Source organism: Pterocles gutturalis, unplaced genomic scaffold, assembly GCF_000699245.1.
Source record: "Pterocles gutturalis isolate BGI_N339 unplaced genomic scaffold, ASM69924v1 scaffold27716, whole genome shotgun sequence".
In the NCBI taxonomy this organism is placed as follows: Eukaryota; Metazoa; Chordata; class Aves; order Pterocliformes; family Pteroclidae; genus Pterocles; species Pterocles gutturalis.
Genome location: NW_010106320.1, coordinates 111,906 through 138,045, shown reverse-complemented (window position 1 = coordinate 138,045; position 26,140 = coordinate 111,906). Strand labels below are relative to the sequence as shown.

The 26,140-nt window shown below is 34.4% G+C and overlaps 1 protein-coding gene across 1 annotated transcript in view; it reads left to right on the top strand.

The window, feature by feature from the left end:
• Nucleotides 1-405: 405 nt before the first annotated feature.
• LRP1B (low density lipoprotein receptor-related protein 1B) overlaps nt 406-26,140 on the top strand; it is a gene marked incomplete at its 3' end in the record, with an annotated part of 133,373 nt that continues 107,638 nt past the window's right edge. The window contains exons 1-10 of the mRNA XM_010087752.1: nt 406-532; nt 2,149-2,289; nt 3,450-3,575; nt 5,437-5,568; nt 8,050-8,184; nt 8,589-8,718; nt 13,563-13,689; nt 13,844-13,995; nt 14,287-14,411; nt 17,462-17,833. Coding sequence (XP_010086054.1) covers nt 406-532; nt 2,149-2,289; nt 3,450-3,575; nt 5,437-5,568; nt 8,050-8,184; nt 8,589-8,718; nt 13,563-13,689; nt 13,844-13,995; nt 14,287-14,411; nt 17,462-17,833 — 1,567 coding nt within the window. The remainder of the gene's footprint in view (nt 533-2,148; nt 2,290-3,449; nt 3,576-5,436; nt 5,569-8,049; nt 8,185-8,588; nt 8,719-13,562; nt 13,690-13,843; nt 13,996-14,286; nt 14,412-17,461; nt 17,834-26,140) is intronic.

The following is a 26,140-nucleotide window of genomic DNA, read 5'->3' as shown; positions in this document are numbered from 1 at the left end:
AGTCTGTTAAAATTAGGCAGTAAGCATCGTTACTATGTTTATTATTCTTTTAGATATGACAAAAGTTTGCTTGCCTTTCAGAAATACACTTTGGCAATTTCAGTGCATTCTTTAGTTTCCTCTAAGCTGGACTGTTGCCATGAACCTTGTGGAAGATGTTTATGCAGAATACATTAGTTGGCATTAAACAAATGGTCCCACCTTGAGTGTGTAATGCTAGTGTGTGCATATGTGAAATGTAAAGGTTGGGTTTTTTCTCTCTTCACACATGGCAAGTCACAGAAGCACGTCATGGTTGATTTCAGTCCCCTGATTCTCAAGTTGTGATAGTCTCGGATGTGATACAAGGATGAACAGTCCTTGGGCACCGCTGATTTATGACACTTCACTCTAGTCCCTGACAGTATGGCCGTTACGAGTAGTGGTGCCATGGTACAGAGCTTTTCCATCGTCACCCCGGTGCCTTCACCGACAGGATGTAGCTGTTGTGGAAGGGAGTTCTATGAGCTTGATGTCATCCTTCAGAGCAACAGTAAAGCTAATACCTGTGGCCTTTTCTATGCAAAGGGGTGTAAAGAAATACCGAGAGAGTGAAGGGCATTTCTAGCTTCCTTCTGATTTCCCCTGATTTTAAGCTATTCTGTCTCCCAAGCCTTAGCAATAAGGGATAGAATTTTTCTATGAGAACTACTGGGAAAGTTTTCAAAAGTGCATATTTCATATTCTTTCCTTCTGTTTGCGTTATATCTTTATGCTGTGCTTCCTCATAGGTCATCTTTGCTTTTTTTCTTTTCGCTTTGTGGTGGTTGTGACTTATTTTATAGCCCATCTGTGCATAATATCAAGTGTTGGTATGAAACATGAAATATTCAAAACTTGGTAGGAATACCACCCCAATACTGGTTTTAGGAAAAATAATAAAGATTATTACCTTAAAGAAATTATAGACCATTGACACCGGGGCGTCATACTAGCTTTCATTAGATAAATAAAAGAATCGCAAGCTCTGTAACTGAAGATGCTCTTTCATAAATTCCAGCAGGTAATAAGTCAAAGTCTAAAAATGTCAATATAGTAACACTGATAAGTGTTGTTTATTTCTGAACAAAACTAAAGCAATCTCTAATGTTGATATTAAATTGTGTTAATGGGGCTTCAAAATAACATTTTTCTGAAGTGATGCAAGTGAAATGAAGCAGAGAATATACATCTCGTGTATACCTTTCAGTTTCTTGAAATTCCTTTTAAATTGCTTCTTGGCATATGCTGTTGTTCAAATTCTTATGAAGATTATCTTTACATTAACATTGACATTTGTATCTGGATTTATTTTTGATTGAAAATTTACCTTCCCTGGTAACCAATATGGCCGTAACAATATGATCAAACTCAGTGCTTCTGTCCTTATGTCACTTAGAATCCTGTCTGAATTTAAGAGAAATCCTTATGACTAAAGTGACCTGAAATCCAACCCTTGAAAAGTATGTTCCATATACTGCAATTGGGCACCAAATGAGAATTCTCTGTCATAAATTTTTGACAAGTCCTTCATACTATGATTCAAGTATTCTGCATGTGTAGATTGACGAGGATGGTTTGAAGTTTTATGCTCGTATGTGCATAGCATGTCTCATTTTTTTAGCATATTTTAAAATCTTGCATAATTCATGATCAAAAAGTTGGTAATTTCAATAAATTCTTTAAGCCAGCAACAAGATTCTTAAGTATTTTTATGGTGATTGTCATGCTTATTCATTTGAACACTCAAGTCAAGAAATGAAAGCCTGGAAACAGAGTTCCTGCATCTCTACATGCATAATGAATGGATATACCTGTCTTGTAGTAGTATACAATCTGTGAATAAGATTTTTTTAACTTTCAGTTATAAATCAGGTGTCAATCAGTTTTTCCACTTAAAAATGTGTGGAAAAACTATCACCTAAAGAGAAAAAAATAAATTTATAAATCCACAATTTCTGGTTTTAAAATTAAAATAAAAAACAAACAACATTATTTATTCTTTGAGCAATTTTCCTTAGAATTGACCTGAGAATTAACCTCAAAAACTTTTTTCCCACCTTAGGTTTCGAACATATATAATTTGTTAATAGTGATCCTCTTAATTTTTAAAACTTGAAAATTTTACAGATAAAAAGCTTTGGTGGGCAGACCAGAACTTAGCTCAGATCGGTACCTGTAATAAAAAAGATGGAAGAAACCCAACTGTCCTGCGAAACAAAACGTCAGGTGTTGTACATATGAAAGTGTACGATAAAGCAGCACAGCAAGGTATGTTAAGTTTTAAGCCTGTTCAACCAACCTTTAGACTGCATAATGTCTTCTCCCATGTTTTTCTCCAAATGTGTCTAGAACAAAATGGCATGTATTTAATTGTAATTCAGTCATAAAATACTATAAAATATTTTATTATTTAATAAATTACTGAATATAATAGGATAATTTATTTTTTAAATCTGTCTGATGTATTTTATCAGTGGTTTTCTGAAGTTTACACTATAATGAAGTTTGAAGTTTTTTTAGAGAATCTTAAGTTTAACATTTTCAGTCAAATAAAATCAGTTAGTGTGTGAACCTCATCTCAAATATTGAAATTTTAAGTAAGTGAAGAATTATGAGTGAATAAATATTCTTAATTATCTATTTGTTTTAAGACAGTTTAATTCATCTAAACTGACAGAAGTGACAGTAGTATAAATCAAAAGTGAGACAGCAGAAAAATGGGGGGAATGTTGCTACTACTGCCAAAACTTAGTTGACAAAGTGGGTACTAAGATAATATGAAAAAATTTAATTTGGGATCATGGACACAATTTTATGAATTTAGAGGTCAGAGATAAAAACATTTGGGAGATTGTTTAAAAAGAGATATTTCTGATTCCAGCCACTCTCAAAGTGCTGATGGTTGCACTGAAAGTGATGAGGATGGGATTTACATGAAAAAAAAGTATTTAATTTTGCGGAGAAACTTCCAGAAGAACACAGGATGGAGCTAAGATGTCTAATATCTGAGGCACAATAAGAAGTCTGTGTACAGAGTACATTATTTCAGTTCCATATTGAGCACTTCAGGGAACACTTGCCATTCTGCCTAATCTAGGAAACGTCAAAGGTGCTTGTCGGTCTTGCCCTTAGTTTTAAATGTGTTATTAATGTAGTATTTTCAGGTTTTATCATGTGTTTGTTACTTGAAAATAGGCAGATTCTTCTTCAGAGAAAAAAAAAAAAAGAAAAAACCCTACTATTCGAAGTGCAGCATGGAAAAGTATATGAGTATATATAGCCTGAAATATTTTACGCATCTCAATTTTTCAAAAAAGTTACCTGAACGAAATTTTAGTTTGGTAATATTAGTAAATTGGTGCCAACACTGGTTTTCAGTCAGTTTTGCCCTGTTCAAATTTTGTTTTCTCTTGTCTCTTGTGTTGTAGGTAGCAATTCCTGCCAGTTGAACAATGGTGGATGCTCCCAGCTTTGTTTACCAACATCAGAAACCACCAGGACTTGTGTGTGTACAGTAGGCTACAACCTTCAAAAAAACCGCATGGCATGCAAAGGTAATATGGCTTTCGATAGTTATTTAAACTAACTTCGGTTTTATGGGAACACCGTTCTGAGTAAATAAACTTTCTTTATTAACTTTAAGTTAAATAACCATAGTTAATATGCTTGATTAAAGCAGTAACAGAGAAATGTCTATTGTGGTTAGGACAGAATTTAAATTTAGCTTTTAATTCCTTTATTCTGCATAGATTTTTGTGGAAACTCTGAGGAATTTTTTTTTTTTTAATGTAGGCAGAAAAAGAAGAGACCATCTAAGCCATCATTAATAGCAGCACATATTTCTTCAATGGCATATACCTTAGTTTTAAACTAAATTATAGGCTACAGTATCTGAAAGGTTGAGTATCTCATCCTGTTGTATTGCCCTTAATATAAAGTAAGGCCTGATTTTATTCTTTTTTAATCTTTTGTCTATTTGAGGAGTAAAAAAAATCAAAACATAGCTTAGATCCAAAGCCTTACTTTTTGCCTGAATAATACAAAATAATGTTATGGTCAAGGTGCCTTATAGTTGTATAAATTTAATATTATTTGTTCCTATGAGGAATTGCTACCTCATGTAGTTAATAGTAGAATATACATGGAAGCAGAATTAAGCTACATAAATGTGGCTTTTCTGCTTCTTCAGTGCTTTTCTTATGTGACAATTAGCATGTCCTTAACATTTTTTCTTTCTTTTTGAAAAAGTCATTTTTGCTTTTACAATTATTTCTTCAGATATTTACGACTTTCAGTTGTGGGTTAAAGTAAAACTGGTGGATACTTTGTAGTTGAAATGTGTTCCTCCTTTATGTCTAGATATATTGCCTTCTAGATCATAACAGCTTTTTATGATTAAATTTCCCTTCAATTCAACAGAGGTCATGAGTCACAAACATTTTTATTCTGTCTTGAAAATTAATGGAGAAAAACTGACAAGTACTATTCTGTACATATGTACTTGTTTAGCATTGCAGTTTTCATTTGCTAGCTAGATTTATTCTTGCTTGAAATTAAATTTTCTAATTCTCTACCTGAAACCTTTTAGTCCACATTCTTAGGGTCTTCTGCTAGGTAGCTCTTTACAAAGAAAGAAGTTTTCAATGAGTTGGTGTGAATAAAAAGGAACTTTTTTGTGTATGGTAGTTAAAATTCTTCAATAATGAGTTATATATCATCATGCTGGGCAATTTCCCTTAAACTTAGAAGTGTTCTGAAGAGATTAGGGCAACAAAGTATTTGTTTTAATTTTGATTGTCAGCAATTAGGTGTGATTCATCTCATCTGGGAATAACTACCTAACAAGACTTCTACACAGCTGAATTTCTTCCTACTTAATAGAAATAGATGCATCTGGATTGTGATTAATCTAACGTGAAAGTAGACATTTAAAATGTGTCAACTGCATTGTTCACTGAAACTAGGTATTTCTCTCTAGTGTCTGTAAAGGAAGGGTGAATGACTACATGAGGTGAGATTAATCCCACGCCTCAAAAGGCTATTTACAATCCTGAGTCCTGCTTTCCACCAGTTCTTTAAAATTGTCTCGCTGAATATGTGAAGAAAGCGCTGAAAATATTCTTAAATTTCTCATAATTCAAAAACATTTTCTTCTTAAATTGTAATTTTCATTACTGCTAATTGATAAGGTGGTGCTTGAAATGGACCATGAGTCCCTTCTCTTTCTAAGACCGCATTTATCATTTCATTACAAATACACCATAATAATTCATGCATGTTTTTTCAAAGAGATGGTGTTATCATTCTGGAAAACCATGGAGCAGTATTGGAAAACTATATTTAGTGCTTGTTAATTCTTCTAGTCTTTGGAAAGTCTCCACTTTGCTATTATTGGCTATTTTATTTTTCCCATAGGTATTGAATCATTTCTTATGTATTCTGTTCATGAAGGAATTAGAGGAATTCCTCTTGATCCAAATGATAAAATGGATGCTTTAATGCCTGTATCTGGAACCTCATTTGCTGTAGGCATAGACTTCCATGCAGGTAAATATGTATAGTTTGTTGTGTGTGTAGTAAATATTATACGTATTCTTATAAGTGAAATAAACCCCCAATTTTCAAACCTTCTAAGTAAATACAGCCATATTTAAAGGAATTGGAAGTTGATTGTGTGTTACAGTGTCAACCTCTAGCTATTCAGTTTTTACAGTCTATAGAAAACCATGTATTATGTCTATGTGGATTGCATTAGCAGCACTATCCACTGTTTTTCAGTGGAGACATCACTAAGAACTTGAGTAGGAAACTGGTGGTTTTACAGAAAGTGGTCATAAATCTGTAGGAAAGTAGGTTTCATTAGTTCCTTTTTCATAGGGGGGGAAAAAAAAAAAAAAAGCTTATTCCCATCATGACTTTTTTCCGCTGAGTTTTCTTAGTCCTGTGTATTGTACCTAGCAGGTGGTTCTGACAGCTCAGTGGACAGTTTTCTTTCTGTCCCATAAAGCCTGGCCACTTCACTGCAGCATACAAGCCAACTCCATATCTGTTCCTTCCTTCTAGAAGCAGATTCTCTAACAGCCTGAAGAACAGGCATGTCTATCTTAAGTACACTACGTACCCTTCCACCACAGTGTATAAATAGGGAACAGGATTTAGATTAGATACTCTCGCAGATTTCCTATGAAATTAGGAGGTTTCTGTTTTGCATACATGTGAAAGAAGGTTGAAAGAAACTGAAGATCAGATCCTGAAAAGTAGTTGGCTACATCTTCCACTGGTACTAAAAGGTGTCTGAATATCTTCAAATGCATTAGGAATTTTGATTGGTTTACAGACAATCTGTGACCAAGCAGTGACCTGAAAACGTGTTGTGTCTCTATATTTTTAACCCATTAGCTCTTTGACCTTCTAAACTGATATTCTCATGAGCTGTTTTTGTTACCTGTTTTGTCTACAAGCTAGCAGTTGAGAAATTAAATTTTAAGTTATCTATGTTATAGATGTATGGACACTGGCCTCCTGAAATCTACAATTATTTTGTCGTACCCTATTGTTTTTCACATTGAAACAAATTCTGCCTGGGAATTCAGCACTGAGAGATCCTAAGGTTTTGCTTAAGTATATGTTAGTAATAAGTCTTCATATTAAAACCACACCTTTTTATGATTGTTCTGTTTGACTGCTTCATCACATAAATATCACTAATCTTTAGTTAACAGGTTAGGAATTAAATTTATCAAAGTATTCTCTTCTTTTGGCCTGCCTTCTTCACTGATGCCCTTGTACCCCTACTCTGCCTAGCAAAATTCCAAGTTCGCTCAGCATTTCACGGTGCCCTCATACTTGTATATTTTGCTTCAAATAAGTGACTAATGTTCAGAACTTTCAGTGTATCATAGGGATAGTTCAGTCACAGTCTACGGAGACATAAAAATCACTTAAAAGCCAACGCCTTTGTGCCCATATCTTAGATGGGAAAGACTATGATGAAGATGATTTAATCTATTCCTATTAAGGATATAGGACGATAGAGAAATGGTAGCTGTGCAAAAAATATTATTTGTCTCTGAGCAATATCGTTCCCAGAAAAAACATCTCACTCTGGAGGTCCCTAACTGATTGAAACTGGAAAGTGGGTTGCAGCTTGGTTGTTAACTCAGAGCTCTGACAATGGCAGTGCAGACATTCTGCTTGAGGGACATCATCACTTTGTTTGCCCCATCTCTTTGTGAAGGGTACTTTGTGGTAACAGTGTGCTTGTCTGTGCTTTGGTGACTCCAAATTCTCAGCCTAGCAGACAAGTTTAAAGGGTCAGTGAAAATGGACTTGTACTCTAAAACTACACAATGGTCCTTCTCTTCCACCTTATGGAGAGCCAACTGCAGATGAATGGCACAGAAGATGGCTGAAATGCCTTAAAACACAAAAAAAAAGTGTTTTAGTGAAAGCTTGTCAGGACATTTAAAAAAAAAAAGATGCATTGTGGATAGTCAAATTTTTATTCTTCTATTGGTATATCACTCTCAAATGTCACACTTTTTTTTAACTAGTTTTTTTTTTTGTACTGCCAAAATTCAATCTGTATGATTACTGAAGGAGAAGACCATATAAGCAGTTTTACATTGTAGTTTTTCAGACCCCTAAATATTTTAGAATGGTGATTAATAAACAAAATAAAATGTTTTCAAACAGGTATCCCATTAGGAAAAAAAAAAACAACACACCATAAAAACAAGACAAGCTATTTATTGTCTGATTTTTAATAGGGGTAGTGTCTTCTGTCTGTTGTCATGGCCCTCTTGTGTTGTATGTGCAGTACCAAACAAACAGTAGAAAGCCTAATATTCTGATTTAATTATTTTTAAAAAGCAAAAAGGAATTGAAGAAAATAGTGTTGATACCATTCCTCTGCTTAGTCTGAGACATATTAATAAAGTTATAATTCATAGTTTTACAGCTACTGATGTAGATAGTTGGACTGAAGGAACTGAATTAATCCAAGAATCCTTGTTATGTATTTCATAGGAAACGATACAATCTATTGGACAGACATGGGTTTCAACAAAATTAGCAGATCTAAACGAGACCAGACATGGAAAGAAGACATAGTTACAAATGGTTTGGGAAGAGTTGAAGGCATTGCAGTGGACTGGATAGCAGGTAGGTCTTAACCGGCTTCAGTAACTGTCGTGCTTTCAGGCAGTACTCTCTTGCATCTTCAGCTCAAGACTAAATAACTTGGTTTGCTTTGAGGTCTAACTTCTAATATTCCAAATGTCTAGATATTTTTCGTTGAAGATACCACCAGTGTTTTTTGCAGTTTTACTACGGACAGAAAAATATTTAAATATCTTGGATACTATTTCTTAGATGGACAGTCTCAATAGTGATAACCATGAATATGAGTTTATACTTTAAAATGAAGGATGAATAGGAATAGAAATTACAAATATAAGATATGTATAAGTTAAAATGCAGTAGTTTCTGGTCCTAACTTACTTAAGATTTAAACACTTTCCAAGTAGTCTTTTCTTTTCCCAGTAACTTCAAGGTATTTTTCCTAGGTAACATATATTGGACGGATCATGGCTTCAACTTAATTGAAGTTGCCAGGCTCAACGGCTCATTCCGATACGTAATTATATCCCAGGGTTTGGACCAGCCAAGATCTATTGCAGTTCACCCAGAAAAAGGGTAACATGACCATGGCTACTTGCATTTATTTTAAAGTTTGCATGCTAGCACTGAAGCTCTTAGATAAGTAAATTTAAGCATTCTTTCTAACAGATAAGTACTTTGTAAAACCCAAAAGGATTGTATTGGAAATTATTCTATTTTAACTAAGCACAAGCAGAAGGAAGTGTTATTCTTGTCATACGCTGAGTTTTTTTGTCGATCTCTGTACACATAAGATACAGTACTTTCTTTGCAAAACAGTTTTCATCTTCTAAGACAACAATTTCAACTGAAGTTCAGACATTGCTTGGAAGCATGCTTAAATCTGTTCTTAAGTTTCCAGCAAATCCAAGGAAGTCACCTTGGCTAATAAAGACCTCAGTGTCATGATGAAGTCGTAGAACAGTGTAATCCTTGGTAGTTACACATTCTAGTATCATGTAACATCCCACTATATCAACCAAGGAGGTTACCCAGGGGAGCTGAAAGTAATGTGAGATGAAGCGTGTGGGTAAGAGAGTAAAGGTTGTCAAAAAGGACATCTGTATTCATCCAGCTGTTTGTTGAGAGGAGGGACCACACTGCAGCATTAACAGAAGGAGAGAATGTTCTGTCCCCTTCCAGCTCCAAAACTATTGTTAGCAGAGGTACAACTAAAACAGAAGCAGTAAATTCTGCAAAGAATTTTCATGTTTTTCATGGGAATATGAAATGTATTTTCTGAGGAAAAGGCATATAAGCAAGACTCAGTGGATTTAACTGCTACACTTACCCTGCTAAAACGGAAGCACTAATCGGTGTGTATCAAAATCTTAAGGAAGAATTTCAATAACTACCTGCCCCAAAGCCAGAGGTGACACTGTGGCTTGTTTTCCCCAGATTCAATCAAATCAGTATCTCACTATTTGCAGGAAAGCAGCGTCTGTACTCAGAGGAATTTGCAACCATAGTAATGATGAATTCTCGCTTCTCACTGGAGCCGGATTGGTACCAGTGATGCAAAATGCCGTTTGGATCTTTGCCATTATTTCCTTTATGGGAATCTAGGCATAGTGATCTGTGTATTTGGCAGGCTAGGCCATTGCAACTGGATGTATTTAAGAGCAAAGGCGAAAGCAACAATGGGTTATATTTTCTGTGTAATGTAATAGCTTTTGCCATAAAACCTTACAGCTGTGTTCATGTAGCACCACTGGTTGCTTGTCAGTATCTGCTAAAAGTTTAGGATTAATGATAAAATTCTTCCGACCAGAAGGGTAGACCAAACTTCTTCAAAATAATAGTTAATTTACAGTGTAATTTTCCTCAACATGTATATAGTGTTTGCTGTACACATATACAGATAGGTTTTCACCCCTTACTTACATCCAAGGAGAGGAAAAGCCCCCGTGAACTCTGTGAGGACTAAGTGCAGCAGATGCAGCTTCTCTGGAGAATCTTTAGATATTAAAATCATATGAATTATATAAATAAAAGCCATTATTTCCAACAAGAAATGGTAGCAGTGTAATCAACTCTTCTGCAGTATTTGGAGAGGGAATATGTGCTGTAGCTGAGAGCCAGCATTTAACAATTGCTATAGGGAAGAGCAGAGCCCTTGGCAGAATATTATTTAATACTGCTATTGAGAGAAAAATTGCTTTTTTACTAAAGTGTGGATTTTTTTTTTATTTTAATAATATTTTCACATGATACTTTCTGACTCAACAGTTCATGGTTTTAGTTAGTCCAGTCTTTAGAAAGAAATAGTTCCCACTTTTAAGTTAATAGGTACTTTAATAGGGCTTAAAATAGAATAGTCCAATGCCACCAACAAGCAGTTATTAATAAAATGTGGTTAAAATATAATTTGGAGGAGTTTGAGGTATTGCACTTGAAACAAACAAAAAAAAAAACAGTAAAGAAGAGAAATGCTAAATGTGGAAATGAATTCAGTTGTGAAACATTCCATAGGTGTGTGGATCTTGTTGAAGTTTATAGTTAGTTTTCAGATGTGTTTAGAACGCTTAAGAAAACACAGGATGTTGAGAGGACCACTGATTAGTAATTGTTTTACCTCTCTGGTAGAACAGTGTAGAAGGTGGGTATACTTCATCTCTGTTGTTTTAATACTGTGCCACAAAATTATGTCTTGAGATGTCTCAAATCAAAGTTCTTCATGAGAAGGATAGTATTTTTTTGCTGGTGAAGTATAGGTGTTCTTTTCTGCGTTCTTTCCCTTTATGAGGCAAAGCTTCTTCCCTCCCCTTGCCCTGACTTCACATTCTTCATTTCTCTTGAAGCGTGAGTTGACAGCTGTAAGAATGGAGAGGTAAATAGCAGTTACTAGCTCTCATTGAATCTGCCAGTTATACCGAGATATGAAGCAGCCAGCATTCAGCTGGTTGGTAACATTATTTATTATGACTAAGGAAAAAGTTAAGAATGTGTAGTCCTACAAAGGAATGTCTTTGTCCCTCATCAGATATGCTTATTCATATAACATACACTTGGCTGATTTTATTTTCTTTTTCCCAATTAAATAATAGTTTTCTGATTAAGCTCAGAATTGTGGTTGAAATATGGAGTTAAGCACATACTGAAATAATTCTTGGGCTTTGAAGATACATCCCTCAAAAACATTTTGGGAATTTCATTTGGGGGGAGGTGGGGATTTAAACTCTTTTTTTCTGTAGAAGTTTTTTGTTTTTTTTTTTTTTTTGCGGGGCTGGGGGGGAAAGTTGATTCTGCACCAGCGTCAAATTTCCACCACTTGCGTCTCCATGTCAGCCATGTAAATTATATATGGGATAGTTCCAAAATAAGTTAAGTCATACTTATTCTAGCATTGTTATTCTCCCAAATGTATTGGTAGCATTTTGCTACCTAAAAAAGGTTGAGGAAACAAGTATTTTGGATGCTCGTTCCCAGACCTCTTAGGAAGATATGGGAAGATCAATTTTTCTATATTAGTTAATAGTTTATGTAAGTTTATATATCAATATATTTTTAATTGTTAATGCTCTCTTAGAGCATTAACTAACTTGCCTTACATTTTTGGCAGCTATCCAGGACTTTCTTTCGAGGATTCTAGATTCATTTGACCTGCTATGTGTAGGGGATTTGCTTGTTTGTTTGTTTGCAAGGCCAGGCTGGATGAGGCTTTGAGCAACCTGGGTTAGTGGAAGGTGTCCCTGCCCTTGGCAGGGGAGTTGGAACTCGATGGCTTTAAGGTCTCTTCCAACCCAAACTATTCTATGATTCTGAGAGTAACTAGTCTAAGGAAAGAGCATGGAGTGTTTAATTCAAGTATATTGAATTGCCCGTCTTTCTGTTGTCAACATTTAGTTGTTGTCCTGTGTTAAGAAATACCTCTGACTAGATGCCTGAAAGCAAGTTCAGTTCTGTTTAGAGGTGCTGTTAGTAATCTGGTTAAAGCTGTGGTAAAAATTAAGCAGTGGTTGTTGATACCCAGCAATACCATCTATTTTAACATTTCTAAAATGTATTTTTAATTTAGCTAATGTAGCAGTTCAATTTCCTAATGTAGTGTAAGTTTTATAGTTAGCATTCATATTATTGTTTGTGATGTCAAGAGGTAGGGAACAAATTCATTTTTATTATAGCCAGGAAGCCCTACAATTAGAGCCAAAGTAAAGTGGACGTTGTTTCAGAAAATAAATTTGATGAGCTAATTATAGGATCCGTGTCTGTTCTCCCCTGTCCCATTTTTATCCCTCTTAATTTCACTAATCTGCAATTGTCCAATCAAATATAGCTATTTAATAACAGATTGGTGTAATGATATCACCCGACTCAGACTCATGAGTAGAACTGCTTAGTAATGCACAGAAGACTTTTGTAGTCTTTAAAAACAGACTGATTCATACCTTCCACACAGAGAAAAACAATGGAGAATGGTTTTGTTTGTTCTGTTCACTTTGTGTACAGCATATTACTAAACAATGTTTTAGTGTGTTCTTAACGAACATTTACTATGAAAATGCTTCTCTTCAGGTGATTAGTAGTATGCTAGGCCTCAGGTTATCTGAGAAGGAGATTTCTTGCTCAGAATATCATATTTTGTGGAGTTTTTTATATGTGTATTTATGTTTTAACACAAATATATATACATACATATATATATATTTGTAGACACATAGATATTTACTTTAAGGTATTCCATGGGTTACTGTTCAGTAGAGGCAATGTTCTCTGTAGATTAACTGGCCTCATTTTGCTATACCTAAAGCAACAGAGAAGTAGGAGGTCAAGACAGGAGTTTCACCTGGCATCTTGCCCCAAAACAGTCATGTTACTGTGCCAGTAAGTATACAGTAATACAAAATTAGATAAGTAAGATGCAGATTCTTCCCCTGAGCATTAGGGAGAACAGGAAAAATATTTTCTTCCCAAATAAAATCCCTGTGGTCTGTCTACCATTTCCCAGTGCTCTTCATTGCTTCATATTTAAGACATATTCTAAGTTAGGCATACAAGTCTTGTATTGTCTAAACATTTCTTAGTAATTAGATGTGAGAGCTTCTGTTCCAGTAATACTTTTTTCTAATTTGCTTCTATTTTCCCAAGGATAAATCAAAATTCTTCAAGGAATAGAATTGTATATTGACTGATCGATTACAGTTTTAAGAATTATTACATACATATAATTTGCAAAAAATCTCTCAACAGTGTTCTATGAAACAAGTATTATGAATCATTTAATCTCTTAAGATGATTTAGATGCATGAGCCTTACAATGTTTTTTAAGTACATATTTAATAATAATGGTGCATTTCATTTTCAGGTGAAGTACAGAATTGCATATTTTCAACTCTTATTTTGATGCTAAATTTTAATTGGTAATTTCTACACCATTTTAGGTATTTATTTTGGACAGAGTGGGGACAGAGTCCCTGCATAGGCAAGGCACACTTAGATGGGTCTGAGAAGGTTGTGCTTGTGAGCCTGGGGATTGCGTGGCCTAATGGGATTTCCATCGACTATGAGGTTAGTTCCTCTGTCTTCCAGTATATATCAAGATGTACAGTATTTGTTATGTTTCATTAAAGCCAGCTGGTCTTCCACTTTGATGTAATCTTAATAACTCTTAATTAAATACTTGGACAAGACTGGTGATGTTTCCTTTAAAATTAATCTTTAGGAAAATAAATTATATTGGTGTGATGCTCGTACCGACAAGATAGAAAGAATTGACCTTGAAAGTGGAGGGAATCGGGAGATTGTGCTGTCAGGGAGCAATGTGGATATGTTTTCGGTCGCGGTGTTTGGAGCTTACATCTACTGGTCTGACAGGTAATTTATTTTTCATAAGTATTTGAGTCTCAAAATGTTATTTCAGTGCTAAGTGCTTCACCTTTGTAGGATTAGCTATTCCTTAGTGAGGTCATAGAATGGATCGCAGAAAGCTATGCAATTTCCAAAGAAAGGGCATTTCTGATACTGACAGGTAAAGCATATCAGTGTCATAGACAAGGAAAGGTTTCTTCACCTTCTGTTAGGTGAACTCTCCACTGCCCTTCAGTCTTTTGTTTGGTGTGAATTAGTTGAGGATTGTTGATGAGACATCTTCAACTTTTTTGGCAGAGCACATGCAAATGGCTCTATTAGAAGAGGCCACAAGAATGAGGCCACGGATGCTGTGACCATGAGGACTGGCCTTGGAATAAACCTGAAGGAAGTGAAAGTCTTTAATAGAGCACGAGAGAAAGGTTGGCTGTTCTTAAGGATGCTATTAATTGTTTTAATATCACCTACTTTTTATCTATGTTAAAGCATACCAAAAGTTAAGTAATCAATGATTTTATCTCCACTCTTTACTTTTGAAGTATTTTTTTTTAAGCTAGAATTAGTGTACTAAAGAAAACGTATAGTACAAATTCCATTAATATTCTTCTGAGCATTTTAAGGAGAAAATCTAAAACCAAAACACTTCCTATCATTCCAGGTTTGGTGGGTTTTGTTTGGTTTTTTTTTTTTAATTAAAAAAAAAAAGCAGAAAACAGTCTTAGGAATGAGAGGCACCTTGAACTGTGCTTTAAAGAGCAGTAATTTCAGGCAGTCTCAGATTTGTAGTGGAAAACAAACCGAATTTTTGTTGGTTTTTTTTTTTTTCTACAGCTAGCAATTCCCAACCTCTGTGTCTCAAATATTTATTTCCTGAAGTTACTTGATTTTGAGTCCTAGGTTTTTTGTGTGGGAAGAGACCTTGTAAATAATTCAATTTTCTTTATATTTAATTTGTTTTGCGAATTCAAGAGACAAAAGTTACCATGTACTCTTGGTGATTTATAGTATCGATGGTTAAATTTTATTCTCCACTACCTGAATAAGAATGATCTTGCTTCTAGCTGTCTTTTTCCTCCTAAACTTCTGGTTTTGAAGAGACCTTGAAAAACTTGTTTCCATGAGCAAATGTGGTTGGCATTCTACCAAAAATGGTGACAATTTCCTCAGAACGAACTGCTGTCAGGCAATCCAGACAAAATTTCCTGTAAATGTATTCAAAAAGAGAGAAAAGAAAATGTTACTATAATACAAGATAAACTTTTTAATAGAAATATATCTCGGGTGCTGATAGTGCTCAAAAGTTGCTTTAATCGCAGCGTTACATACCCAAAGATCCTGTTTCTTTTATGTACATATTTCCTAAATAACCATGTTAAATATGGCTTGTAAATAAATTTGCATTTTGAAAGAAGATATCTTTAACAATCAATAAGAACAAGTCTTTTTTTTTTCTAAAGGAAATTTTAAATAGTTTTGAAAAAAATCACTTTGCAAACATGCATATAATTTAACTTTACTGCATGTAATTTCAGAATACTGTGGGCATCGTATTTTGTGGATAAAAATAAAATCCACACAAATTTATTGTTTCTTTTAACTAGGCTAGAAATAGTTAATGTCTGCTTGCTTGGAAGGGCTTTATGTTATAGAATTAGGAAAATGGAACAATTGGATAAAAAAATGCTTTGTTAAAGGTAATGATTTTGTTGATAGTTTTAGAGATTTGATTGCATTAGCAATAGGAGTTTACTGAGGCTAAAAATCTTTTTATGTTAGTTTGAAAAACATAACTGAATGATTTTTTAATACGTTTTTCAAATTTTACTAGGGTACAAATGGTTAATGTCTTTGGGAGGGGCTGTCAGTGAGCCAGGAGGACAAAAGGGAAAAAACAGGTGAAAAATTTTTTGGAATGTTTTCTATATCACACTATTATATATATTTTAAGTTCATTGAACTAGAAGTAGTTAACACTGGTTTTAAAAAAAAAAAAATGTAATTAGCTAGCTTCCTGACCTTCTATTATTAAAACAAACAAAACCCCAAACAAACAAAAAACCCAAACAAAAAACCAACAACCTGTGCTGATTGTGATTAATGCTTTTTTTTCAAACACCTGTTTTACCCTTTCTGATGAGCCAGTCCTGCAGTGCTATTCACAAGCAGGTTCCTGTCTTTCATGCTACTTTACATGTGTGCCTAACTACACTGGCTTTAGAATTGACCATTTTAAAAAGTATTTACACCTTATGAACTGTGGAAGTTTTCAAAGAGAGATTTTAGAAGCTTGAAGATCTCTTCCATATATTTTCCTTTCTCTTCTCAACCTCTCATCCTTCCAAACAGATATTAACTTTTCTAGCCTAATAATACTTTAAAAGAATCTTTAAAACAAAGCAAAGGTAACAGTGTATGCAGCTAAATTGCCAAATGTTTTTACCTAACTATAGAGGAATATGTCTCATGTAATTTTGCCTAGGAACACAACATTCAATGTTTCTAATTTTAAGAGCAAGTTAACTCTCATCCCCCATTATTTTTTCTTAAAAGTGTCTTCAACTTGAAATGTAGCAGTTAAAAAATACGATCAACAGTACTTTCAGACACTACATATTCCTTGACAATTATGATTTTTTTTTTAACTGAAAACAGTCTATTTAAAATGTTTTCTTCTCCTTTGCTATGTGGAAAACTTTCAGAAATGGCAAAATGGCTATAATGAAATATCTGAGTTGTGATATAGAAAGTGCTGTCAGAAACAGGAACTAAATTATCTAAACTAACCATAATAGCAATTCTACATAGTCAAAAAAAAAAGAGGAAAATAGCTCCTAATTATTGACAATTACAGTAACTTTAAATATTGCTTGCAACAAGTGTAGTTTAAGTCTTTGAAGTTACTAATTTGACTATGATTTCTTAATGGTATGCATTTGTCAGGGAGTAAGTTTTTAAAGTAAGATTTTAAAGGAAATTAGAACAAAAAGTTAGGAAATGTCCTTATGAAAAACAGGGAGCTGGATTGACATAGCTTTGTACGTGTCAATATATGTTTTCATTTTGATAGAAATTGTCTAGAAACAGTTCTGTGTTCTGATGGTATCTAAATTTGACTTTTTGTCAGTAACAGGTGTTTTAAAAAAAAAAATCTTTCAAAGCACTTGAAACAGTCTCTAAGTCTTCAGCTGATTATGGAGGAATAACCCATTTTATTATTTTCTATTAATAAAATATATACTCGTGAATTGGAAAGGACATTAATTATATTTCCTCATTAGTTGTATTTGTTAAAATTGTCTTTAGGATGTAGTTAAAGTTACATTTTTTGCTGTTTTAGCCTTTGTTTTACTTGTGAATATTGTAGAAAAAGTTTTAAGAGAAGAATTCTTAGAATACATAAAATTACAGTTTGATTTAAGTTAGCTAAGTGTAATATTATAAAAAATAGATTTTTGTTTGTTTGTTTGTACAGGTACTAATGTTTGTGCCAAGAATAATGGTGGTTGTCATCAACTTTGCCTTTACCGGGGAAGTGCACTGAGAACGTGTGCTTGTGCACATGGCTATCTTGCAGAAGATGGAATTACTTGCCTAAGACATGAAGGTTACCTGTTGTATTCAGGAAGGACAATATTAAAAAGTATACATCTTTCAGATGAAACCAACTTAAATTCTCCAGTAAGGCCATACGAAAATCCAGAGTACTTCAAAAATGTGATAGCTCTTGCTTTTGACTACAGTCTGAAAGGAAGAGGTACGAATCGCATATTCTTCAGTGATGCACACTTTGGAAATATACAAGTTATTAAAGACAACTGGTCTGGCAGAAAAGTGCTAATTGAAAGTAAGTAAAAAAGTTATTTCCTAAAATACATATTTTATTTCAATAACCTTTATTAAGTAAAAAGTTGATAATCACTTGACTTTATACTTTACCATCCTTAAGTATATAGTTGTCGTACTTTGTCCATATAAGATGCATTTAAACGTTGTCTTTAGAATTACAGCTTGAAAATAACTTCTAACAATTGAATGACGTGTGAAGCATGTTACTAGAAAACAGAAGTGATAATGATGGTGCTTAATCTGTATGACGTGATTTTTAAAGAGCTTTACAGTTGAAACAAAGCCTCACCTCCTTCAACACCTGGAAATGAAAGCAGTCTCCTTACCCCATAAGCCTGTTGGCTGTGTATTTTTCTAGTTAGTGGGGATGAAGTACCGTGAGATACTTGTGCTGATAACCGTTCCTTAGTATAAAATATTAGGACTCTGGTCAGTGTGTCCAGTTGACTCACCCTTCTTGTAGTGAGCCCAAGAAAAGTGACTCAGTGATAATTGGAGGCAAATTCCAACCTACCAAATTAACTGGTTGTAGTAGAGGCTTACTCAGTAGCTTTGCATGTTTCCTATTACTTCATTCACCACACTACTAGGAGGAGTTGTAGGAAACTTGACATTTTTTTAGCCTCTGAATACTTGAAGCCTGACACTGCTATCAAGGAATTCATGCTGATAACATCACCAAAGTCTTCAGGACCAACACACAAAACATATTTTGCTACAGAGGCCTTGGTAAAATCTTACTGTGGATCTGGCACTGAAATCTTTATCAATAAAGTCTAAAAAAACTTTAAAACAAGGTGTATGTAAAAAGTTATCATGGTTTGTCATGATAAAATTAGAATTCAAGGAAAATCTGAATGCAGATGTGTAAGCGATATATCCTTAATGCTAAACATACAAATATGCATGCTACAAAAATCTAAATTCTAAAAAGTCTCCCATTTTTCATTTCTGTTTGAATTTAATTGTTCTAAAATATGCACTAAACCTCATTCATATGTGTTCACTTATCAGATGCATATATTTACTGTGTTTTTTTCTCTTCCTTGTCATTTTTGAGCACTACCTCGTTTTTTAGAGGCTCCAGTTCATGTCGGTAACCGTTTTCCAAAATGTCTGAAGTGTTGTATAGATTTTTTCCTTATGTTGTGGATAATTCTCGACTGAATGTTGTACATTATGTTGCCTAGGGCATTGCTACATTTAGCTACTTGTTTGGGTCAAACAATTTAATAACACAACCAAAGAAAGTGATTAGGAAAAATGTAAGGACTTGTGGTGTGGAATGTATCACCCTTTGCTGTTGGATATTAATGGACATATTTTTAGACAAGAAAGAAGTTAAACAACTGCTAACTGACAAAATATTATTCTGCAACTGACATTAGATAATTGTATCATTATGTCCTTCTGCACTGTGGTTCTGGGTAAGAATTTGTGGTCATGAGAACTGTTGGCGCTAATGAATGGAAAAGCATTTTTCAAATATAATAGAAGGCCTTTTTTTACTTTGAGTTTTTACATGTGCATTTCTTAGAGGGATTAGAATCGTAGAATGGTTTGGGTTGGAAGGGACCTTAAAGATCATCAAGTTCCAACCCTTCTGCCATGGGGTTGTTCAAAGCCTCATCCAGCCTGGCCTTGAACCCCTCCAGGGATGGGCCATCCACAGCTGCTCTGGGTAACCTGGGCCACTGCCTCACCACCCTCACAGTGAAGAATTTCTTCATTCTCACATTTAAAAACAGTCAAAGAGGAGAAAGTAATACTGGTAAAGCACCAATGGAGATACAAATTGCTTTTTTTAAAAGAACAATAAAGTATTCCTTAATACTTCATAATAGGTTTTTGTACAAGAGCTAAAGACATTCCATAAAGCATAGCTGAGAATTATACTTTTAAGAAATTGTTAGGAAGTGTTTCTACTTGTAATCTTAATATGCCTGATTCTATTTTTCATTAGCAGAGTCAGCACTCTGAATAATTGAATGTCAGATGAAATTTTCTATCCTTGCAAAAAATTTACTGTATATGCTTGGGATGTGTTTGTGAACAATGGTGTTTGTTTTCTAGAAATGCTTCAACTGATTTTTTTTTTAATTGTAAATGAGAAAGGATATCACATCCCAGTATGTTATTGTTCTCCTTCCTGTTTTTTAAACCCCTTTTCTTTATGTTGAGTCATTCACTTTTAATGTATTTTTGTACTACGTGTCCTTCCTTTCCCTAGTCTGCATGTGATTTTCTCTCACTGTAAACAGGAAAGAATTCATGAGACTGCTTGACATAGTGGAAGTATTTGACCAACAGTGATGCCTATAAATGGAAAAGCAGTGATAAGACTGGTTGACACCAGTGCTTCCATTCAGTGAAAGATGTAAAATTCTATAATTTTCTGATTTCCATGTTAACTGTATGTGGTTACACAGAAATTATTAAATGGAATCCAGCTGAGCGATTTCAGTAAGACTGTTTCATTGCAAGATTAAAAAGTAACATCTTTGACATTCATTTTGCTATCTTTTTCCTCTAAAATTCTCAATATGTATCTGTAGCAACTTGGACTTTACTAGGAAGAGATTCAAAACCACATTGGAGGTATCTAGGGTGGTTCTAATAATTCTGCAATCCCTTTCTACCTCCTGAAGTTGAAGTCTACAAATCATGCAAAACTTTGCTCAGTGTTTGTCTCAAATAGTGAAAATAGAGTACATCATATGCAAGATACTATTGTCCCAGATTTTTCGTTCACTGAATATAGGTCTGCTCATGAAGAATCCATTAGCTGATGGATTTCTACCTCACTGAAATCGGGTATGCCACTCAAATCTAGCACAATTTTCTGTACACTAAAACCAGAGTTAAGATATATAAAGAGCCCTTTATTAAACAGGTTTCCAGTTCACTAAAAACAGATTTACAACTTACGAGCAACCTGTTATCTAATATGTTTTTAGCTCACTGAGAACAGATTTACTACCCAGAAACAACCCATTATCTAACATGTTTCCAGTTCACTGAAAACAGATTTACAACCCATACGCAAGCTATTATCTAACATAGTTCCGACTCACTGAATATTGATTTAGAATTCATAAACAACCCATTATCTGACAAATTTTCACCTCGCTGAACAGATTTGCAACTCATAAACAACCCATTAGCTAACACGTTTTCGGCTCAGGGAAGGTAGATTTACAGCATATAAACAACTTTATCTAACTTGTTCCGGTTCACTAAAAGCAGATTCCAAACTCCCCAAGAACCCAGTACCCTTTGGGGTTCTTTCTTCAGCCAGAAGAAACAATAACAACAACAAAAAAATGCTGTAGCATGTGCATAGTGTACCATACCCTAACACTATGTTTTGTGCGGCATAGGGTTTTGGAGTGGATTCTTTCTTATCTCTGAATTCTGCTGATAAAATAAACGTTATTTCCTTTGGTCACTTGATATGGACTTTGTCTTTCATGTTTTTATGAGTAACTTTATGGGGTTAATCTTTCTTGATCGCCAGTTTTTAAAAATGTACCTTTTTCTTGGCTGTGATTTCCCACAAATATTATTTTGGATGATGAATTATTTAAACATTCGATATCGCTAATGATTTTGTTGCCGTAGCATCATGTACAGTTTAATCCAGTCTGCAGACATTGTAAAATTATGCAGCAGAACCTATTTTAAATATGTTGTGACATGACTGCCATCTATATCGTGTGTTTTGATCTCAGTCTTTGCTTCCAAAAAGAATGTAAGAGGTTATAAATTAGTGTCTTTCTTGCTTTAAGTACACACTTTGAGAAGTATCAGACTGTGATGGAATGAGTAGGTACTTACTGTGTGATCCCACCCACCCACTAATTTCTTTTTAACTTTTCACTTTTTAGCGGTAAAGATCAGCCTTGCAGTTCTCTTTACACAGGTTAGACTGCTTCTCCTTCTAACCTGTAACCTAAGCTAGCTATACCTGTGTGTACTTTTGTATCCTGTTGTGCTGTAAAAGCTTCATGAGCAAAATGTGTGTATTCTTACAGTTCCAGGAAACGGATGGAGTGTCCCAGGGGCCTTTTTGTCTGGGAATCTGTGAGAACCTTGATGGTGTTCCTATTATTCATTGCTCTTTGGAAAGAAAATTAAAAAAAAAAACAAAAAAAAAAAAAACAAGACAAAACAAACCACAACAACAAACCCACAGTTACAGGGATTGTATTTGGAAAATTTATGCTGATATGCACTTTCTCTGTTCTTCCAGTTTGAGGAGTTGTGCAGGTTTCACTCTGCAAGAAGGAGTATTTTTCAATTTCACATAAGCTTTCTGGAGCTTTTGATTGTTCAAACCAGTGCCTTGACAAATCAAATCCTAACTCAGTTGGTATTCTAGAGGAAATCCAGACAGATTACATACCCTTTGGAAGTTGTTTTTTGTTTAATTTTAGCCCCCGATGGACTGGGCTTTGTAGAAAATTGAAAGAAGGCATTAAATACAAAAGGAGGTAGAAAAAGTAACAAATTTACGTGAAAGTGAGACTGAGTTTAAATCAATATGTTGAGGTGGCCATCTCCAAATAATCTTTACAATTCTTGCTGAGCCCTGCCAGGATTAGACCTTCTAACTGTTGCCAGTCTCTCCGGGAGAATTTGTTACTGAAAACCTAGGTTAAAATGAGGTAATGGAGCAGTATACAGAAAGAAAGAACAGAAATTAGTAGCAATTAAAGGCACAGAGTTATGTAAGGAGGTATTTGGAAAGTCAGACTGTTCGAAATTGCTACAGTTTACCTGTTTCATCTGGAATAATAGGGTCTATTCTATTCTCAGAGGGAGCCCAAGGGAGAATTTTACTCTTATTTTCTTTGCTGTTAATAATTTAGAGACAGAACAACATTATTATTTCAAACTTCTGCACCAGTTTCTGCAGTATTTAAAGTGGAAGCTATTTCAAAGCACTCTGATAAACATATATCAAGTATTTTATAGATCTAAATATACCTATCTTCCATCTGCAGGTAATTTTAAAGTACATTGAAATGACTGAAAATGAAAATATTTCAACAGAAGCATCTGTTTGATTCAAGAGTTGTTTAATATTATATGCTTATGCACTTTCACACCACATTTCCTATTGGCTGGTGTTTGTTTTGTCAGCTGATAAATGGCAACTTGACTACTTGACTTTGGTTGTAATGCTGTGATGATCTGAATAGAGATTTCTTCTCCATGGAATTAGAAGTCTGAGTTTGACCCAGTGAAAGACAGTGTATTTATTACTCACAAAGTGGATTCTTTGTAGTTTTGATGGAGCAAACAACTAATGGGAGATTAATTAAATTTAAATCATGAAGTTTAGTTAGTATGCTAAACTTTTGTGTTTCATATTGCACAAGAGATGATTGCCACTGTGGATGGACCCATGAAACCAAAAATACATTATATTGTATGGGATAAATGTATAGCTTTTTTCTTCTTGAATATGGTCTTAGTATGGCTTCTTCCCATACTAAATCCAAAACACTGCACTATTCTAGCTACTAAGAAGAAGATTAACTCTTCCCCAGCCAAAAACAGGACACTCTGCTAAACTTCTCTTTATTTCCACATCCTTCCTTCTCTGCCTCCCTAGAGGCAGAGTGCCAGAGGAGCATGTGTTATCCTTCTTTCTTCCCTGGTAAACATGACATTGTGGATCAGCAGCTCTGAAAAAGTCTAGAATTTCTATCAACTGAGAACAGAGAGAAGACCATTTTAAACTGTCCCGCTGATAAACCATCTGCGTGAGCTATCTTCCGTCCCAGTAAAAATGCAGATTAAGATTAGCTTTAGACAGTGGAGGGCATGGTGGCTGATGACTAATTTGCAGTGGGAAAAAAAAGAAGCTGCCTCATAGCATTTCTGGAGCCTGCTTTTGGTTTTCCTAACTTGTTCCAAAGCTTCTGTTTATGCAAGGCACACTTTTTTCTATTTTCTTTTTTTTTTTTTTTTAACTAAGTCTCAGTTTCTAAGCCAGTAGTTCAGTCTCCTGTTTTTATCCTAGGTAGAAGTTTAAGGTAATATATTCACTAACCAAAGCCTGCCTCACTGTATATGTAGAAAAACAGTGCAAAGTCATGTAGGTTTAGTGTGGTGGTACAACACCAGAAGGAAAACCAATGAAGAATTTAAACTAAAGAAGAGAAAGAAGAAAACAAAACAAAAAAAAAAATAAAGGAGCGGGGGGAGGAATGGCAAAAGAAAGCAAATGAGCAAGAGGGAAAAGTATTGAGATGAGAGACTCTCAATGAGCTGGTTTTTTCCTACCTGTGTAAACAATGGCACTGAGGCATGTTGCCAGTGTAACATCTTTCACAGCACAAAGGGAAGTGTTATGTGAGAAAACGCTTTTTGTGTTTTGAACTTTAGGCGCTAGTGTCTATAGGAGGCGAAATCTTTTCACTGCTAACATAAAGTGTCAGATCCTGTGATGCATTGTAAGGCTTTTTACAGTCTGAATCTTTTAAAGGTATTTATTCCAATGTGTGCTGCTATTCTTACTAGCTAAATGGGTCCAATTTAACTGTCAAAAAGGCATTTATGTTCCCATTTCTCTTACAGAGCATTAAATTTGGTACATTGTATGAGATCCCTTTAATTTTGAAGCTTTCTTCTCCAGGAAACAAATTTTTAATCAGTTAAAAATAAATAATATTGTTGCTTTTCATTTAGTAAATGAATTGGATTCATTAGAATTGTCTATGTTGGAATATAGGTCCAGTGATTTTCACTTCTTAAAGGAGGGAAAGCAAGAGGCTACTGTTAAGTCTAGGACATTTAAGTAGTAAAAACGAAAATATATTGTTAAAACTGCAGCCTTGCTAGTAAAAAGCAGAGTGTCTGTTTTATCAGTATATTTTGTTTCTGGGTGTGGCTGCATCTTATGATTAGTGGGTAAAATTTATGAGCTGTTGCTATATGTGGATAAAGTTTACTAACTTTGCATTTAGAAGTTGTTATTCTAGAAATACCTATTTCTGCATATTTCAAGCTTTGTTTAGCTGTTCCTCGTTTGAAACTCTAAAATATATTCATGGTAGGAGCTGGCATACACTCACCTTTTAGTTCGATATGTCTCAAGCGTTCCCAGCCTCAGCATTCAGGAAAAGTGCTTTTGCCTATTAAACTTAAGATTGTTCATGAAGAATTAATACTGTTTGTGACTGCTTCAACTTCCCACATTGCCGTTAAATTTTTATCACTGTGAATATTTGCTTTGGCTTATTCCAAAGAGTGTTGTGATACAGCAAATATTGTGAGGTTATTTATCTGTTCTGACATTAATCATTCCAATATCTCCATACTGTTTGGTTTTACTTCAACAGTAACAAGGAAAATAAGTGATTATATGTGTTTATTAGAAGGTTTATTAGTCTTAGGGCAGTTGGCTAATGGTAATGCTAATTTTCGTTGATTTAAAGGTGGTGAGACTGAACAGTTGTGGTTTTGTTAGGTTTTTTTTTTTTTTCTGAGAGTCCACATGACATGCATAAAAAGATAATGTGGGCTCTTGTAATTAGGAAAAAAAATTGTTCTATGACAATTGTTGAGATTTTTTTAAAACTTCATAAAATACTTCTATAACTATATGTTGGCTTTCCTTTCTAAAAGTCTTTCTGCTTTTAAAGCCTCTTTTACATGGATGCTTTAACTATTTTGAAGTTATGATATTAAAGAAGTTGTTAACTATTAATGGTATCTTGAGCTGTACTGGGAGGGTTACAGTTTGCAGTTATACAAAATACTATTGTTTTTCTAATTTGTTGAGTTCTCTACATTTAATTAAGTATATGATGTATCATTATTTCTTTGTTACATAATTCCCTGCTGACCCTAAGACAGTCTCTAATCCTAATCAAGGAGTAAGTTATGTCTATAAATCGCCCTCTAATTTTTGAGACAAATGGAATTAATTTTAATGACAACTTATTATTGTCTTAGAATTTTTGTTTAGCAGAAGGGCTTCCTGCTTTATGGCTACTTGAAGAGCAACGCAGAAAATTATTTAAAGTCCTAATTGCGCAGACAGTTAGATATGTGAACTATACACCTTCTTCTTCAGGTGTTTTATTGCTTGTGAGGCATTTTCACCTCAGACCAAATGGTGACCACCTGTTACCTATCACCATAGTCTTACACAAACAGATTGAAAGAAGGCAGTATCATCTCTTGTGACCACTCTGGTGTAACAAATAACAGGCTGCATCCCAAAAGGTAAATTGTAAAAGCCAATTCAGAGAATGAATAAAGATCAAGCAACTGTTAAAAGGTAAATACT